This window comes from Ascaphus truei, chromosome 3, assembly GCF_040206685.1.
Source record: "Ascaphus truei isolate aAscTru1 chromosome 3, aAscTru1.hap1, whole genome shotgun sequence".
NCBI classification, from domain to species: domain Eukaryota; kingdom Metazoa; phylum Chordata; class Amphibia; order Anura; family Ascaphidae; genus Ascaphus; species Ascaphus truei.
Genome location: NC_134485.1, coordinates 242,776,849 through 242,793,970, shown reverse-complemented (window position 1 = coordinate 242,793,970; position 17,122 = coordinate 242,776,849). Strand labels below are relative to the sequence as shown.

General features: G+C 48.6%; 1 protein-coding gene across 2 annotated transcripts in view; it reads right to left on the bottom strand.

Moving 5' to 3' along the window:
* Positions 1 to 15,524, bottom strand: part of AFF3 (ALF transcription elongation factor 3) — a 508,712-nt gene extending 493,188 nt beyond the window's left edge. The window contains exon 1 of one of the 2 annotated variants that reach the window (XM_075590476.1): positions 15,377 to 15,524. Coding sequence is in view for 1 of the 2 variants with exons in the window: in XM_075590475.1 (XP_075446590.1) it covers positions 15,214 to 15,266 (53 nt within the window). In the remaining variant the exon portion in view is untranslated. Of the gene's footprint in view, positions 1 to 15,213 lie in introns of both variants that reach the window. The other variant, XM_075590475.1, reaches the window with a different exon arrangement.
* Positions 15,525 to 17,122: the final 1,598 nt, after the last annotated feature.

Here is a 17,122-nt window from a genome sequence, read left to right as displayed (position 1 = left end):
AAACCCACCATTTGGAGTTTCGAAACGCGTAGGAGGTCTTTTGGCATCACAGGGACACCGTAGCTGTGGAGCACAAGCGGTGACGTCACAGGAAGAGTTGATCGGCCGAACTCTGGGAGAAAGCAGCAAGCAGATAGCAGCAAGCAGACTCCCGAGCAAAGAAGGAGATTCTCTTCCGTTGACTGACGCAATCTCACCCCACAACAAGCGGTTTCACCTGCTGACAAGACCAATTCAATAACGCTTAAGTCCTAGTCACTTTTGGTGAGTAGGTTTCCAATTTTACCTAAAGCGGAGCAAGTTTCAAGACATCTGGTTCTTATGCAAAGGCACAGATAGTTTTTTTTTTTTAGTGTAATTCATTGCATTTTATTGTGTAATTCATTGCATTTTATTGTGTATTTTAACATGTATTAAAAGTGCTCTCTTTATATATCCTAGTTGTCCCTGGGTAATGCACTATTGCAGTGTGTATGCTTGTTTTTTCTTTTTCTCTTGAGGGAATCTATCCAGAAAGGAACTTTGTCTACAACCATATCCCAACCTTTCCTCAGCGCCACAGGAGGTGTCTTTCCCCTAAACTCTTTAGTTTTTTGGGAAGGTTCTGTAATAAAAATATATCTCAACTCTTGATTCGCAAGAATCTGATCCCTATAAGCCTGCAATAATAATAATAATGTAAGTTTCTGATTGTAGTTCAATGTAGGGTCTATTTTCAAAATCATATAGGATGAAGAATCTGACAAAAGTCTGATTGCTTTATTCCTATAATCCACCTTGTTCAACAGAACAACACCGCCAACCTTTGTCACCCAGTAGGGTAACTACCGCCCGATAGGCCCGCGCTCTTCCCCACAGCAATGAAACTGATTGCCGGGAAAGAGAACGGGGCCTTTGTAAGAGGGTTAATTGGTTCCCGAGAGGCAAGGAGGGCCGGGTCCCACAACTGCATAAGCAACTAAGTCAGAGTACCTCCAATCGAGTGTTATGAGTGGGCACTGATGGAAGAAAAGTAGTTGTGTATGTCGTTGAATGAAAAACATGTACAATATGAAGATATATAGCTGAACCCCATTATAGCGCGATCCGCTAAAACGCAGATCTGCTTATAACGCGGTCTGAGCATGGCTCCCGAACATCTCCTACCTTTCTTTCCCCCGGCACCACCATGCAGCCTGTGGACGCGACCCAGGAAAATATGTGGTAGTTATAACAGCTAAATGAGCATAGGATGTAAGTGCCGATAGTTAAGCAAAAGGGGTGACCGTAAAGCATGTAGTAATACCCATCGATGAGGGACAGTGAAAAGGAGTAATGTTGATGGAATTGAGAAATACAAAAGCATTTCTTATACTGCATTTCTATAAACGGGTTGTGCTGGAAGACGGGTAGCACTCTATAGACGCGAATACAAACACAGTTTAAAGCATCACATATATATTTTCATACCCAATTGTGAAATCCTGTAGCACGTACATGTTATGTAGACTTGAAGTTAAAAAAAAAAAAAAAAAACCGCTTAAATGCATGTTCTAATTAAGACCCTGTCACTGCGACCATGGATGATCAGCATGCTTGTCGTGGTTTTTGAAGTTGGGCTTTTGGGCATACATTTTTAAAACTATTGCTGTGAAATCTTAGTCAGCTGGAGACTTTCAAAGCAATTACATGACAGCTGAGCAGCAACTAATGAACTTCTGTACAAATATTTTGTGTACTCTTTTTGTAGTTGGAAGTGGTAGTTGTACTCCTATAGCATTAATCTAAACAGCAGCTTTGGTTAAAAAAAAAAAAGATTAAGAAATTCTGACAACAAGATGGGAACTTCTGCTTTATATCTGCAACAGTGTCTCTTCCATTCTACTTAATGTGCATATGTATAGTCACTCTGGTGGCAGAACTGTACGGCTACGCAGCATGTCTAAAGGTGGCGGATAGGTGGCGGAATGACCTTCAGTGTACCTGTGCAACAAGCAGGGGTCACTGACAAGCAGTACAGTTTTTAGAGCACAGTTATGGAGCGTGTCTCAAAATTCTCTCGTAACTGACAAGCAGTCACAGACCAAGCAGCAGCCCCACTAGGATGGTTTTATTAACGGTGTGACATTGAGCGAGTACAACGCGCCACTATAATAAGCCTGCCCAGCACCCAACGATCGATCCTCCACAGTGGAGCAGGAGGAAGAAGTCCGTATCAACGGCTGCGAAGGAGAGTGAGTGCTGAAGCAGAAAGACCCATATTCTGTTTCCTTGCCATTGGAACAAGGTTTCGCTCTTTGAAGAAATTTGGAAACTGGTGTCAACGGCTTCTCCATGATTGTCCCGTACACACACACACACCGCCCCCCCCCCCACCACCCTACCGCGACGGCTGATCCGTGGTGTCGGATCCCCAGCACCCTGCTCCGGGTAAGTCCGGATCACGGCGGCTATTTATTCCCCCACGATCCCCGTTATAATGTGTCGCAATATGTGAACCCCAAGCACTGCGTTATAATGGGGTTCAGCTGTAGATGAGCGGTCCCTGTGTTGGAACACACGAAGAAATGACAGTTGTACTATAAAAGTTCCTGGCGTCCAGTTTTATACAACCTTGCTACAGTACCTCATCACCAGTTGCCTAAATCTAGCACCCTGAGCCAGGGTAACACATCACACCGATGTAACCACCCTAGGAAGCCAGGCAGGGAGGGTTATATGTATTTCTGATTTAACCCTTTCAATCATCAAAGAAACCTGCAAGGTATGCAGTACCCTTTGTTAATCATGAGGCTAAAAATGAAGTTTCCCCACAAATGTCTATCAACATTGTGAATATACATTGTACTGGTTTCTCTGATAACCAGTTATGTCATTTCCATTGTCCACTATGATAATTTTCAGCTTTCGGTACTGTAATATTAAATAGATTATAGCATTATTATTATTTAGACTAGTGACTATAAGACTAAAGTTGTAAACCCAGCAGTGGGTTTAATATTTGTGTAATGTGTGTATATGTGCTATATATTATGAGTATAGACAATAAATCAATTGACTTATCTACCACTGCATTGCAATTTGACACATTGTGTAGTACAATATACTTATGGGGGATTGCTAACATTTTTATTTGCACAATCACCCAATATTACATATGCAATATAGGTCCCATATACCCATAACATCTACCTATAGTCAGTACCCTATGCATGTGCTTTATTACAAGGTTATCCATGTACATTTGTTTGTATCCTTTAAATTCCGAGTCCCCACGCATGCGCACCATGTTTGGGTAGATACTACAATAATTTCTAAGTCCCCGCGCATGCGCTAGACTAACTGCTAGAAATCGCGTAGAATTTCTAAGTATTCACGCATGCGCAATGAAATAATACCCGAATGAAATAATTCCTAAGTTCTCACGCATGCGCAGACCGCATAACCGCACTATGCAAGTGCGTGTATGTAATTATTTCTATGTCCCCACGCATGCGCACAATGACTGGGAATGAAGTGAAATTATGTCTAAGTGCCCACGCATGCGCTATACGCACGGACCAACATAGAAATATTTTCAAAGTCCCCACGCACGCGCAATGGATACATAACAGAGTGAAATTACATCTAAGTTCCCGCGCATGCGCAACGCGCATTAGACACTTTATGCGGCGCATATGATTTATAGCTTTAGAAACTCTACCAACAGCCGGATAACGATGGGAAAAGGGCTAAATAAAGGTACAATACCAAGGATTCCTCTGATACTGCATTTTATTAGCATTTTAGTACTTTAGTGAGTCAGTTTGGGCGCGAGCTCACTGCGCATGTGCAACAGCTGATAGCTATTGATTTTGCAATTAGGGTATTGCAAGGGTATAAAAAGGTTCAGACCTCTCTCCCCCAGTAAAATTTGTCCCTGAAGAAGCTCCTTTGCTGGAGGGAAACGCGCGTTGGACGTGCAATGTTGTCAGTCTCCTACTTGGAGCTGTTTTAATGTAGTGTCTGCAGTCTCCTGGTTCTAACTGTGTAGACTCCAGTAGTTAGTTATTTATTTATCTCTTTAATTTCATAGTGAGTGTGCCTGCTTTCCTTGCAATCTATGTGAGGCGTTCTCACAGTTCATCACTGTGAATTCACCTTAATACTGCTGTGTCTGGCAGTTTTATGATGCAGTGTATGTACTACATTATCACTGCATGTGCCAGCTTTATCACTCAAGCACTCTTATTTAAACACACTAAAGTCTCCATTATAGTGCGCAGCGCTGGCTAATTTAGCAAGGGTGCTGGATATTTAATCCATTGGCCACTCACTTGTGTACATCTATATACTTCTATCACTGGGTCTCACCGTTGCTCCAGAGGGTTTAATACCCTGACTCTTAGCATCCTATGTCCTCTATATCCCACCAACATTAAGTGGTTAACTGGGATAGTATGATTTTGTAACTGACGACATGGTTGCTTGATAGCGTTGATTTAATATATTTTTAATTCACATTACACATTACTTTGGTAATATATGTTTTAAGTAAATTTATTAAAAGTTAATTTTTACACTTGTTTGGTGTGCATTTAAGTGAATTCTTTTAGGGGGCAAATCCATTTTGTGTTTCCCTTCACTTTTTCTGATTCCCCACAAAGTCTATTGCGAGCTAAAGGCTAACTTTTTAGATGCTAATGTAGAATTTCAGCAAAATGGCACACAAGGGCACAGTGAAAATTCAATTGACAAACCTTGTAGCTGAAAGAAGAAAAAAAGATACAGATACAGCTAAATGCTGGATCTAAGTAAATTATTTTTGACCTGACATGATTGTACCTGTTACTGTACAATGAGTTGGAAATGAGTTTCATTTAAGTGGTCTAGTGGGAAATATTGCATTAAAAACATGGACAATTTAAGCATCAGTCTTTCCCAGATTAAAACAATTTGATTATTATCACAAATTGGTAACTTTTGCGGTAATAGGTAAATAGTTAATTCATTTTTCAATTGGCAACATTAAAATAAATAAAGGCCCTAAGGAATCACTCGGTGAAGCATGTCAAATTGAACTGAATTGTTGGGCTACCATACTTTAGTGAATAACTTCATCAGTTCCCCAAATCCCTATTATCTGTGCTTTACAGCATCTTCTCTGCAGCCTTAGATACAGAAGTAGCAAGTGTTATTACACACGGTCACGCAATATTTATCGCACCACAATTGATAATAATGGTAACGCATGCGTTCTTGTCAATGTACACGTTATTTTTTGCATTATTATTTGTGCTTACACCTGTTAATAAGCTTAAAACGGCTGCTTCCTATAGTAATTGTATATTGCAGGCCCGATGATCCAGTTAAACTGTTCCCCTTCATGCAACTCCAAACAGAACCTTTCCTCTTTTCTGATAACTATAATAAACTATAATTAACTTTTGCAAAATGTGGGGTTTCGCTACAGCAGGAGAGGGCAATCTTTTCCCCCTGCACCCCCCTGCCGGCTGTCCTGCTCTCCGCGTGCCCCCCTCCCTACTGTGGTTCCCGGCGTCTGGGCGTCATGACGTCACGTTGCCATAGTAACGCAACATCACATGACCCCGCGGCTTCATTTGCTGCCATGGCAATGCGCCTCCAGATGCCGGCTGAACCATGGTAAGTAAGGTTTACAGGGGCCTTCGCCGCTTCCACAGCACTTAATTTAAGCGCCTTTGGGAAGCGCACAGGGCCTCTGTAAACCCTGTGCCCCCTGCAGTTAATCTCGCGCCCCCCAGGGGGGGAGTTTGCGCACCGCTGCGCTACAGCATGGGGCCCTGGACAGTTGCCCGGTTTTCCCTTACCTAAGGCTACTATTGACCCCCAGCACTCGATAGAACAGGACTGAGATTAGCATTACTGAATATTGCCATTTAACTTAAATATTGTGAAAAAAAGAGCATATTGTATACATAAATTCAAAAATCAAAACAAAATATACACAAAAACACAAACATAATCATATCAGGACTTAAAAGAAAACAGAGTGCCACCTCAACACATCCGTAGTACAATCAGGTAACTGCAGGAAGGCCACATTTTGGGCATAGTGTTTGCTCTCAGCCTCTGTGACATTCTAGTGACTACAGGGAAAAGCAGGTTTGTTTCCCTGTTAGACAAGTGAATGTGCTCTTAAATTAGTTTGTTTTTATCTTTACTGTATGCTGTGTGGTGGAGGGTTTTAGTCACTTTTTTACTCACTGTCACTTACATTGGGGTAGATCCTCAGAAGTCTGTTAAATTTGTGCTAATAACGGCCTTTACCTAAAAAGGTAACGCTCATTCTTTCCCCCTCATTTAAAAGGGTATCCTGAAAGCTAATGAGATGCAAAAATAACTGCCATTAGTAAAAGTAGCAGCGTTATTAAGGAGGAGCAGTGACGCATTAACCAATACACTGCACATGCACATTGGTTAACCTTTAACGTGCGTTCCAAATAACACGCATACGTTAGACGTGTTACTGATATGCATTATCTAAAAGCTAATGCAATTATTGTTATGATATGGAAAACTTTTAAATGTTTTAAATTTTTTTTGTTATTTATAGTATTCTTCCTTCATTTATTTTAATTGTACTTTTTGAAAAGTTAATTATTATTGTAGCGGTTCATCAAGAGTGCTTATAACAGGGATATTTTTGTCTCCCAGTTCTTTATAATATGAATAAACATTATTGTATCACTCCCAGAAGACGACCGTTGTCAAGACGTGCGTCAGAGTGTGTGGTTCCATTATTGTAATCTTTTTTGTTGTTGGTACATTACTCTTTTCCCTGGTGCACCGCTAGCACACACCATTTGGTGTGGCTTTTGTTACCTTATATTTTGGCGTGCATGCAGTATTCTGTGTGTATTTTGTAAACATTATTGTACACCCATACTTACTACAGTTAAGATTATATACCATACTAGCTGAGAGACCCGGCGTTGCCCGGGATGTAAATGCGTAATAGGTAGTATTATTTATAAATCGTGGCACAATAGGTGACTGTTTGTTGTAAAGGTTGGATAATAATATTGAAAAGAAAGATGGAAGAAAATGTAATACGATGTTGTATAAAAATGGTTTATTGTAACCACACCACAGTACAATGTATATTTTGGTGGCATAAGTGATGTAAAAATCTGAGTCGTGTGTCCTGCTAGGGTGTGAGGCGGCAGGTGGCGCGTGGGTTGTGAGTGCTGTGTGCGAGTGGGGGTCCTGCTAGGGTGTGAGGCGGCGGGTGGTGCGTGGGTTGTGAGTGCTGTCTGTGAGTGGGGGTCCTGCTAGGGTGTGAGGCGGTGGGTCAGTGATGTCGGTGCGTAGGGGCGGGAGCCAGCAGGTGTGTGTGGCGGCAGGTATGTGTCGAGTGTGGCGGGTGTCTGTTGAGTGCGTGCAGCGGCTGTGAGGCGGTGGGTGAAAGGAAGAGGCGGCCGGAGTAAGGGCGGGTGAAAGGCAGAGGCGGGGGTGGGGAGGCGGTAAGGCGGGCATGAAGGCGAAGGGCGGCGGGAAGGGGAGGAGGGGGTGGAGGAGGGGGGCAAGGGGTGGAGGAGGGGGGCAAGGGGTGGAGGAGGGGGGCAAGGGGTGGAGGAGGGGGGCAAGGGGTGGAGGAGGGGGGCAAGGGGTGGAAGAGGGGGGAAGGGTTAGAGGAGGGGGGGGAAGGGTTAGAGGAGGGGGGGGAAGGGTTAGAGGAGGGGGGGGAAGGGTTAGAGGAGGGGGGGGGAAGGGTTAGAGGAGGGGGGGGGAAGGGTTAGAGGAGGGGGGGAAGGGTTAGAGGAGGGGGGGGGAAGGGTTAGAGGAGGGGGGGGGGAAGGGTTAGAGGAGGGGGGGGGGAAGGGTTAGAGGAGGGGGGGGGGAAGGGTTAGAGGAGGGGGGGGGAAGGGTTAGAGGAGGGGGGGGGGAAGGGTTAGAGGAGGGGGGGAAGGGTTAGAGGAGGGGGGGAAGGGTTAGAGGAGGGGGGGGAAGGGTTAGAGGAGGGGGGGAAGGGTTAGAGGAGGGGGGGGAAGGGTTAGAGGGGGGGAAGGGTTAGAGGAGGGGGGGGGGAAGGGTTAGAGGAGGGGGGGGGAAGGGTTAGAGGAGGGGGGGGAAGGGTTAGAGGAGGGGGGGGGAAGGGTTAGAGGAGGGGGGGGGAAGGGTTAGAGGAGGGGGGGGGGAAGGGTTAGAGGAGGGGGGGGGGAAGGGTTAGAGGAGGGGGGGGGGGAAGGGTTAGAGGAGGGGGGGGGGAAGGGTTAGAGGAGGGGGGGAAGGGTTAGAGGAGGGGGGGGGAAGGGTTAGAGGAGGGGGGGAAGGGTTAGAGGAGGGGGGGAAGGGTTAGAGGAGGGGGGGGAAGGGTTAGAGGAGGGGGTGGAAGTGTGGGAGGGAGTGGGAGGGGAAAGGGGAAAAAGAGGTGGAGGGGGGGGGGAAGAGGAGCGGAGGGGGGGGTGGAAAGGGGAGCGGAGGGGGGGTGAAGGGGAGCGGAGGGGGGGAAGGGGAGCGGAGGGGGGGGGGAAGGGGAGCGGGGGGGGGAAGGGGAGAAGTGGTGGGAAGGGGGAGGAGGGGGGAGGTGGTGGAAAGGGGGAGAAGGGAGGTGGTGGAAAGGGGGAGAAGGGGGGAGGTGGTGGGGAGGTGGTGGGAAGGGGGGAGGTGGTGGGAAGGAGGAGGAGGGGGAAGGTGGTGGAAAGGGAGAGAAGGGGGGATGTGGTGGGAAGGGGGAGGAGGGGGAAGGTGGTGGGAAGGGGGAGGAGGGGGAAGGTGGTGGGAAGGGGGGAGGTGGTGGGAAGGGGGGGAGGGTGGAGGTGGTGGGAAGGGGGGGAGGTGGTGGGAAGGGGGGGAGGTGGTGGAAAGGGGGGGGAGGTGGTGGGAAGGGGGGGAGGGGTGAGGTGGTGGGAAGGGGGAGGCGGAGGGAAGGCGGGGGGTGGGAGGCGGTGGGAAGGCGGGGGGTGGGAGGAGGTGGGAAGGCGGGGGGTGGGAGGCGGTGGGAAGGGGGGTGGGAGGTGGTGGGAAGGGGGGGGAGGCGGTGGGAAGGGGGGGAGGGAGGCGGTGGGAAGGGGGGGTGGGAGGCGGTGGGAAGGGGGGGTGGGAGGCGGTGGGAAGGGGGGGTGGGAGGCGGTGGGAAGGGGGGGGAGGCGGTGGGAAGGGGGGGTGGGAGGCGGTGGGAAGGGGGGGTGGGAAGGGGTGGGGGGAGGCGGTGGGAAGGGGGGGGAGGCGGTGGGAAGGGGGGGAAGGGGGAGGCGGTGGGAAGGGGGGGGGGCGGTGGGAAGGGGGGGGAGGCGGTGGGAAGGTGGAGGGAAGGGGGGGAGGCGGTGGGAAGGGGGGGTGGAGGGGAGGTGAAGGGGGGGTGTAGGGGAGGTGAAGGTGGGGGGGTGGAGGGGAGGTGAAGGTGGGGGGGTGGAGGGAGGTGAAGGGGGGGTGGAGGGGAGGTGAAGGGGGGGGAGTGGAAGGGAGGTGAAGGGGGGGGTGGAAGGGAGGTGAAGGGGGGGTGGAGGGGAGGTGAAGGGGGGGGAGTGGAAGGGAGGTGAAGGGGGGGGTGGAAGGGAGGTGAAGGGTGGGTGGAAGGGAGGTGAAGGGGGGGGGTGGAGGGGAGGTGAAGGGGGGGGGGTGGAGGGGAGGTGAAGGGGGGGGGTGGAGGGGAGGTGAAGGGGGGGGGTGGAGGGGAGGTGAAGGGGGGGGTGGAGGGGAGGTGAAGGGGGGGGGTGGAGGGGAGGTGAAGGGGGGGGTGGAGGGGAGGTGAAGGGGGGGGGGGGTGGAGGGGAGGTGAAGGGGGGGTGGAGGGGAGGTGAAGGGGGGGTGGAGGGGGGGAGGTGAAGGGGGGTGGAAGGGAGAAGTGGAGTGAGGGGAGGTGAAAGGGGGTGATGGGGGTGAGGGGAGGTGAAGGCCGCTCACTCACCAGTCCGGCAGGTCCCACGTGGATCTGAGGCGGGAGGCAGCGTGTTGTGGCCGCTCTCCCGCTGTGTCCCGGGCGCTCGCTCGCTCCCCCGCTGACTGTAGCGGCGCCGGGGGGGGGGGGGTATCGGGGAGACACTGACACTGGAGGGGAGGGGGGGGGGTGGAGGGGAGGTGAAGGGGGGGTGGAGGGGAGGTGAAGGCCGCTCACTCACCCATCCGGCAGGTCCCACGTGGATCTGAGGCGGGAGGCAGCGTGTTGTGGCCGCTCCCCCGCTGTGTCCCGGGCGCCGCCATCTTGGGCACTCGGCGCCGCAAGGCAGCCTGCCTGGCCACTGGCTGTTCCCCCGCCGGGGAGGGGTGAGTTGTAGCGTCGGGGAGGTTGGGGCATGTATATGTGTGTGGGGGGGAGAGGTGGGAGATATAGAGGGGGGGTCTCGCACGGCCGCTGACACTGGGTGGGGGGGGGGGCGCTGAAGGGGTAATAATAGTGTGTGTGTCCCGCTGACTGTAGCGGCGCCGGGGGAGGGGGGGGTCGGGGTGAAAGCGCGGGAGACACGGGGAGAGGAGGAGGTGCGCGCGGGTGCTGCTAACACTGTGAGCCCCGCTAATGTATGTAACAGTGTGTGTGTGTGTGTGTCTGTCACTGTGTGTGTGTGTCCCTGTGTCCCTGTGTGTGTGTGTCCCTGTGTGTGTGTCCCTGTGTGTGTGTCCCTGTGTGTGTGTGTGTGTGTGTGTGTGTGTGTGTGTCTGTGTGTCCCCCCCTGTGTGTGTGTGTCCCTGTGTTCCCTGTGTGTGTGTGTGTCCCTGTGTTCCCTGTGTGTGTGTGTGTCCCTGTGTGTCCTTTGGCCCGTCACTCCGCCTCAGGCCAATGAGAGGTGTGCGGGGGCTGGCGGGCCAAGGGACCAATGAGATTTCCCCTAGGGACACCGGACATCCAGGCAGGCAAACATACAGTGCTTTCACTAATATAGTATAAGATTAGGTCACACAAACATATCCTACATTCACTTTAATCACTAAGAACCATACTATAGTTTATGTGTTATAGACATTTATATGATCCCTAATATATCCATCTAACTTTTTTGTAAAGGGTTAAGTAAATGCTCAGTACATTGCTTGTAGGCTATTCCAAAAAATAACACTATGATAAACATGGACTGGATGTTAGTAACAGCAGATTTTGCTTTCACATACAGTAATTATAGTAGCGTTTTTTCCATGCGCTAACATTAACGTAGGTTTGAGGATATGCGATGTTAGGTTAATGGCTCGTTGGCATATGATTTGCACAACAGTAAGCCTAACGGCCGTCAAAATGAGTCCATGCAATGTTTGTCTCCTTAATGCGAAGGCATCGCAATGCTAATCACCTTTGTGGATATGCAGTAACAGAGATAAAACAATTAACGGACTTCTGAGGATCTACCCCTTTGTCTACCTGGTTTGTAGCCACTTCCAGCTTCACATTGCAAGGTCAATAACCATCCTGACACTGATGAGAGCCAAAAGGTCTGCGAGCAGGTTTACTGACTATGCACTTATTTGTACCAGGGTGTGCTGAAAATAGCTGTGTAATGTGGCAGGCATAAGCGCATAGGTGTTTAAGTTAATATGGATAAGGCTGAGTCCCCGCTGGCGCTGTGCTCGCTATGCGCTTGGTGCTTGGCGCACTTACCTTCTTCAATGTGGATCAGCACATCCACTCTCCCGCTGTGCTCGCGCGCTCATGCGCTTGCACACACGCTCTCCCAAGCGTTCTGCTTGGGGAGACAAGGGAGAGATACTTTCGTGCTGAGAGTAGTGTCACATGACCCTGCTCTGACAAATGGGAAGTGAGAGGGTGTGTTTAACTGTCCTGCTGTCACACACACACACACAAAACACAAACACTGAGTTCAGCAGAGAGAAGTTGAAGGGGGGGGGGGCGCAAACGGACTGAGATGGGGGGGGGGGGCAAACGGACTGAGAGGGGAGGGCAAACGGACTGAGAGGGGGGGGCAAATGGACTGAGAAGGGGTGGGGCAAACGGAGTGCTGCTGTGTGGTGGGGGGGCAAATGGAGTGCTGCTGTGTGGTGGGGGGCAAATGGAGTGCTGTTGTGTGGTGGGGGCAAACGGAGTGCTGCTGTGTGGTGGTGGGGGGGCAAATGGAGTGCTGCTGTGTGGTAGGGAGGCAAACGGAGTGCTGCTGTGTGGTGGGGGGCAAATGGAGTGCTGTTGTGTGGTGGGGGCAAACGGAGTGCTGCTGTGTAGTGGTGGGGCAAACGGAGTGCTGCTGTGTGGTGGTGGGGGGGCAAACGGAGTGCTGCTGTGTGGTGGTGGGGGGGCAAACGGAGTGCTGCTGTGTGGTGGTGGGGGGGCAAATGGAGTGGTGTGGTGGGGGAGAAGGGAGAGAGAAAGAGAGAGGGGGGAAGAAGGGAGAGAGGGGGGAGAAGGGAGACAGAGGGGGAGAGAGAGAGAGAGAGGGGAGAAGAGAGAGGGGGGAGAAGGGAGAGAGAGGAGAAGGGTGAGAGAGAGGGGAGAGAAAGCAAGGGGGGAGAGAGGGGGGATGGCCGGGAGAGAGAGGGGGGCCGGGAGAGGGAGCGCGGGGGGGGGGGGGCAGGGGAGAGAGAGCACAGGGGGGGGGAGAGAGTGCAGGGGGCGGGGGGAGAGCGCAGGGGGGGGGAGAGAGAGAGAGCAGGGGGGACGGGGGAGAGAGTGCAGGGGGGAGAGAGAGAGTGCAGGGGGGGAGAGAGAGAAAGAGAGAGCAATGGGGGGGAGAGCAATGGGGGTGAGAGAGAGCAATGGGGAGGAGCGAGAGAGAGAGCAATGTTGCAGGACACCGATCGCTCATGCTTGGAGAGCTGGTGATATCACCGCTCTCCAAGCATGAGCGAGCTCAGCGGCACCGCAGCCTAAGAAGCAAAATGTGACACACTGTTAATAATAATAATAGTTTGTTCTTGTATAGCGCTGCTAGTTTTACGTAGCGCTTTACAGAGACATTTTAGAGACACAGTCCCTGCCCAGTAGAGCTTACAATCTATGTTTTTGGTGGCTGAGGCACAGGGAGATAAAGTGACTTGCCCAAGGTCACAAGGAGCCGACACCGGAAAGTGAACCAGGTTCCCCTGCTTCACACTCAGTGCCAGTCAGTGTCTTTACTCACTGAGCCGCTCCTTCTCTCATGTTAATGATTGCTCATTGGCATGTCATTACCCAGAATCCCTGGCTGCAGTGGTTTGTGGACCTGAGACATGTGAATGTCCTCATGAGTTTTCCCAGCAGCACAGCAGTTTCCCAATCATCATTTTATTTTCCAAAGAAAAACACACTAAGCTAGGGTTGTACTGTGCAAACTACAAGGGATAACAGACACAGACTGAGTTGTGAATACATATAAGTTTTGTTTACACGATGCAACCTGCCTGCACGCCTCAAAGTACAGTAATTCTGAACCATGCAGAAACACACTGTACATAGTAAGTCTTATGCCACCACTTAGTAATTATGGATCGCTTTAGGTAAAAGACACAATAGAAACAAGAATCGGTCTACTAACATTACAGCAGAACCTGATCATAGTGCCAAAAATAGGATGTGAAGAAAAGAAATACACTGGATGTCATTGACGGAGAGGGTATAATCCTTAGAGCACTGTAAGGGGTTACTGCTCCTAAGTGAACAATTCTGCTGACTTTCATATCACTCCATTTAAGATGAAAATGACGTTTTTAATTGAACATTTAGTAAATTATAATGATGATTTGTAATGGGCAGTGTCTCCTCTTTCTGGTGACCTTGACAATGCGGTGCTGAAAGCGTTGCAGCTGCACATGTGAGAATGTGTTGTTATCAGCGTAGGCCTCTCTAATTGCAATACACATTTATCACAGACTTTTGAACACATGGGTATAATGTACAGCACATCTGTTCATGGTTATAAACATATTGTCCATGTCCAAATTCCATTATACTATTAAACAACTGCACAAAGAAATAAGCTATTATCCTTGTTGAGGTTGTGGTTCTGAGGGCACAATACACTGTGATACACGATGTGTGTGCTTCTTACACAAATTCTATGCCCCAGTATTTGCTGTAGAACGTGTTACAAATTGTTAGTGCTTAGCTCAACCATTCAGCGACTAGAACGCGCACATATGCCAATCCTTATGAATGATTTAAACATTGGCCCAATACAGAATACCACAAATTGCAAATAATTCTAACTACTTTCCAACAACAGGCAAAAGGGACGTAGACTCATTTATTTGGGGGGTTTCCGCTCAACGTTACTATAAGTCCAGAACATGCAATTGGAAAAAGTATCAGATAATCATAAATAAATTATAAGGAAGTAATATTTCAGCCTACTGTATGTCTAGTCTATGCCAATATTGTGCACTGGTCACGTGTAAGAGTTAAACCTTAGATTCTGGATGATTGGATGGCTCCTGATCACCAGCAATTCATCTCTGTCAAACTCCTGAAAAGTTAACCTTGACGCACTTTCACATTTACTTACCTTTTATTTATTTTTGACACATTTTATGGAGATGTCTCAGCCAAAAAGATATGACAGATTTATTTTATGGGAGAGAAATCACAGCCCAAGGTACAAATCTTTCTACATTACATTATAACACTGCGTGGTGCAGCTCTCTAACTCCTCTTAATGGTCCAGGTAACCACCACTCGCCAAATTGCTCACTTACACAAGCTGCAAACTACCTGACATGCATGTTAAATGACTGTATTGGGTCAGGAGGGCCATGTACCAGTGGAAAAGTGGTGCAATTCTGGAGCAATAACAAACTGCACCAGATATATACAAAAACAAATCTTATATCAATGCAACGATTTTCTTTCTAACACATAATACATATACTTTGCCAAAGAATTGCACCACTTTTTTGCCTTACTACATGTCCCCTGTAATATCATTAATCAGTTTCCCTAGCCTGCCACTATGATGTTGGATTTGTATCATTATGCTGGAAAGTCAGATACAGTTCTTTCAGTGGCCAACGTGTTGGAGGGAGATCATCATGCCCTCTTGCGTCCGTTTTCAGTAGCACAGCACCCACTGCCGGCCGCTGCCCTGAACTACAAGCACCCTGCACACGCGAGCCGCGCTCATCTACGGCACCAATGGCATTTCTAGAAAGCGCTTTCCCTGCCCCCGGGGCTGCCCATTTCTCACTACCACCACAGGAGAGGGACAACGTGAGACAACCTCAAGGACAGAGCAGACCACTGAAAGCATGCAGCAACTTCAACCTCGCGTTACCAGCACCAGTGTCTGCGGGGAAGGGAGCGGGGATAATAATAATAATAAAAACAAATAGTCACACACACTGACCCTATCCATGTGCACTCACCAGAGGTCATCGAGGTCCCATTCCTGCAGGAGAGCCAGGTCAAAGCTGTCCATAGTCCGGGGGCAATGTCAATGCTGCAAGGCAGCTCCAGCCAGCTTCACACAGTGCATGCTAACAACAGTAGCTGATATCATGATAGACAGATATTGCACAGTAAATCTACCTTTCTTGTGTGCCTGTGCCTGGTGTTTGAGGTGTATCCCCTGCTGTTGTCAGCCGTCCTCCCAAGGCAGCACACAAGGAGATGCTCCCCTCCTGAGTGGCTGCAGCAGCAGGAGCAGTGGCAGCTCTCTGCTCCCTGTCTCCCTCTCCTTGCATTGAAGCTGGGAGTCCCTCCTCCCTCTCTCCCTCTCTCCCCCTGAGCAGCAGCTTCCCCAGCCTGGCACGTGCAACCTATCAGCATCTTATTCCACCACTGTCCCTTCATTATCAGCATCTTGTAGTCTTGTTTTAAAGGCAGGCAGTACAGGAATAAGTAAACATGACATTATTCTTGTGGGTAGAAGCGATTTATTATGATTAAATAATAATAAGGTAATAAGCAATCGTATAACAACTGTTTTTTTCTTTTTATCACTGGAGCCAAAACGTTTCAAAATTAAAGTCAGATTTTTGACCCATGTAAAGAGTAACAAGTGGCAGCCGCAAACTGGTACGTCTGGTTATAAATAATATATATGTGAGGTAACTCGCCTTAGTATATAAATAGCAAGAGGACGTACTGTACACAGGGCAAATGAGGTGAAAAAAGCATGATACAGTTTCACACAGAAACAGAAAGAAAATGCATTTTTATCCTCAACTTTGGGGTACAAAAGGAATATAGTGTCTCTTGATTCATAGACATACTGCAGATATTTATATTACCCCGCACTCCGCTGTGCGTGATTAGAAGCGTATATGACGATGCTGATGTATCTCTGGACAGGTGTTCCTTTAACCGGCTAGATATAATATTCACTAAAGAGAAGGGAGGAAAATTGCACACCTCTATCGGAGGTTTGCAATGCAGCCCCTTCCTCAGGTAAAAACGGACAGTAAAAACCCACCATGTATAAATGGACGTCAAATAAATATCACGCCCAAGTTCAGATGTAATGACAGCACACCAAACCAGTATACATACGAAGCCAACAACATACTGTAGTGTGCTCATTGAGTCCAAAGAATAAAATAATTCTGTTTTTGCAGCAATTAACAAAAAGAATGTTAAAAGAAATTGGAAACGACGGTGTAAGGTAAATAATAAAATTAATTTATTTTCATGAAGGTGTATCCAGAATTGGTAATACAGTAGATTACATAATGTCATTTCTGTATGATCAAAATAGCAAGCTAGGTAGAGGAGTCATTGAAAGAATATTAGGAGCAGATTAGTATATCCTTAAATTGGGGGAAGCATTCAAGTAAATGAAAGTAATATGGGTATTAATAGCAAATATATGTTCTGTATATCCACAATAGATAATGTGTACAATTCCACTTGTTCTCACAGTGCTCCGCCACTTTCTCCTTTTTGTATTATCTACTATATGTACAATTACATTTGCATTTATAAAGTAAAAATATATACAGTTAGGTCCGGAAATAATTGGACACTGACACAATTTTCATAATTTTGGCTCTGTACTCCATCACAATGGATTTGAAATGAAACAACCAAGATGCAATAGAAGTGCAGATTTTCAGCTTAAATTCAAGGGGTTGAACAAAAATATCGTATGAAACTTTTAGGAATTGCAACCATTTTCATACACAGACCCTCATTTCAGGGGCACCGATCCCTCCCTTTGAGTCACAGAGCACACCTCTCCCCCCCGCGTCCCTGTACCTCCGCTAGAGGGCTGGCTCCAACAGAAGGCACCAGCAGCAGGACACAGCCGTGGGAGAGAGTGGGGGCTGCTCTGGG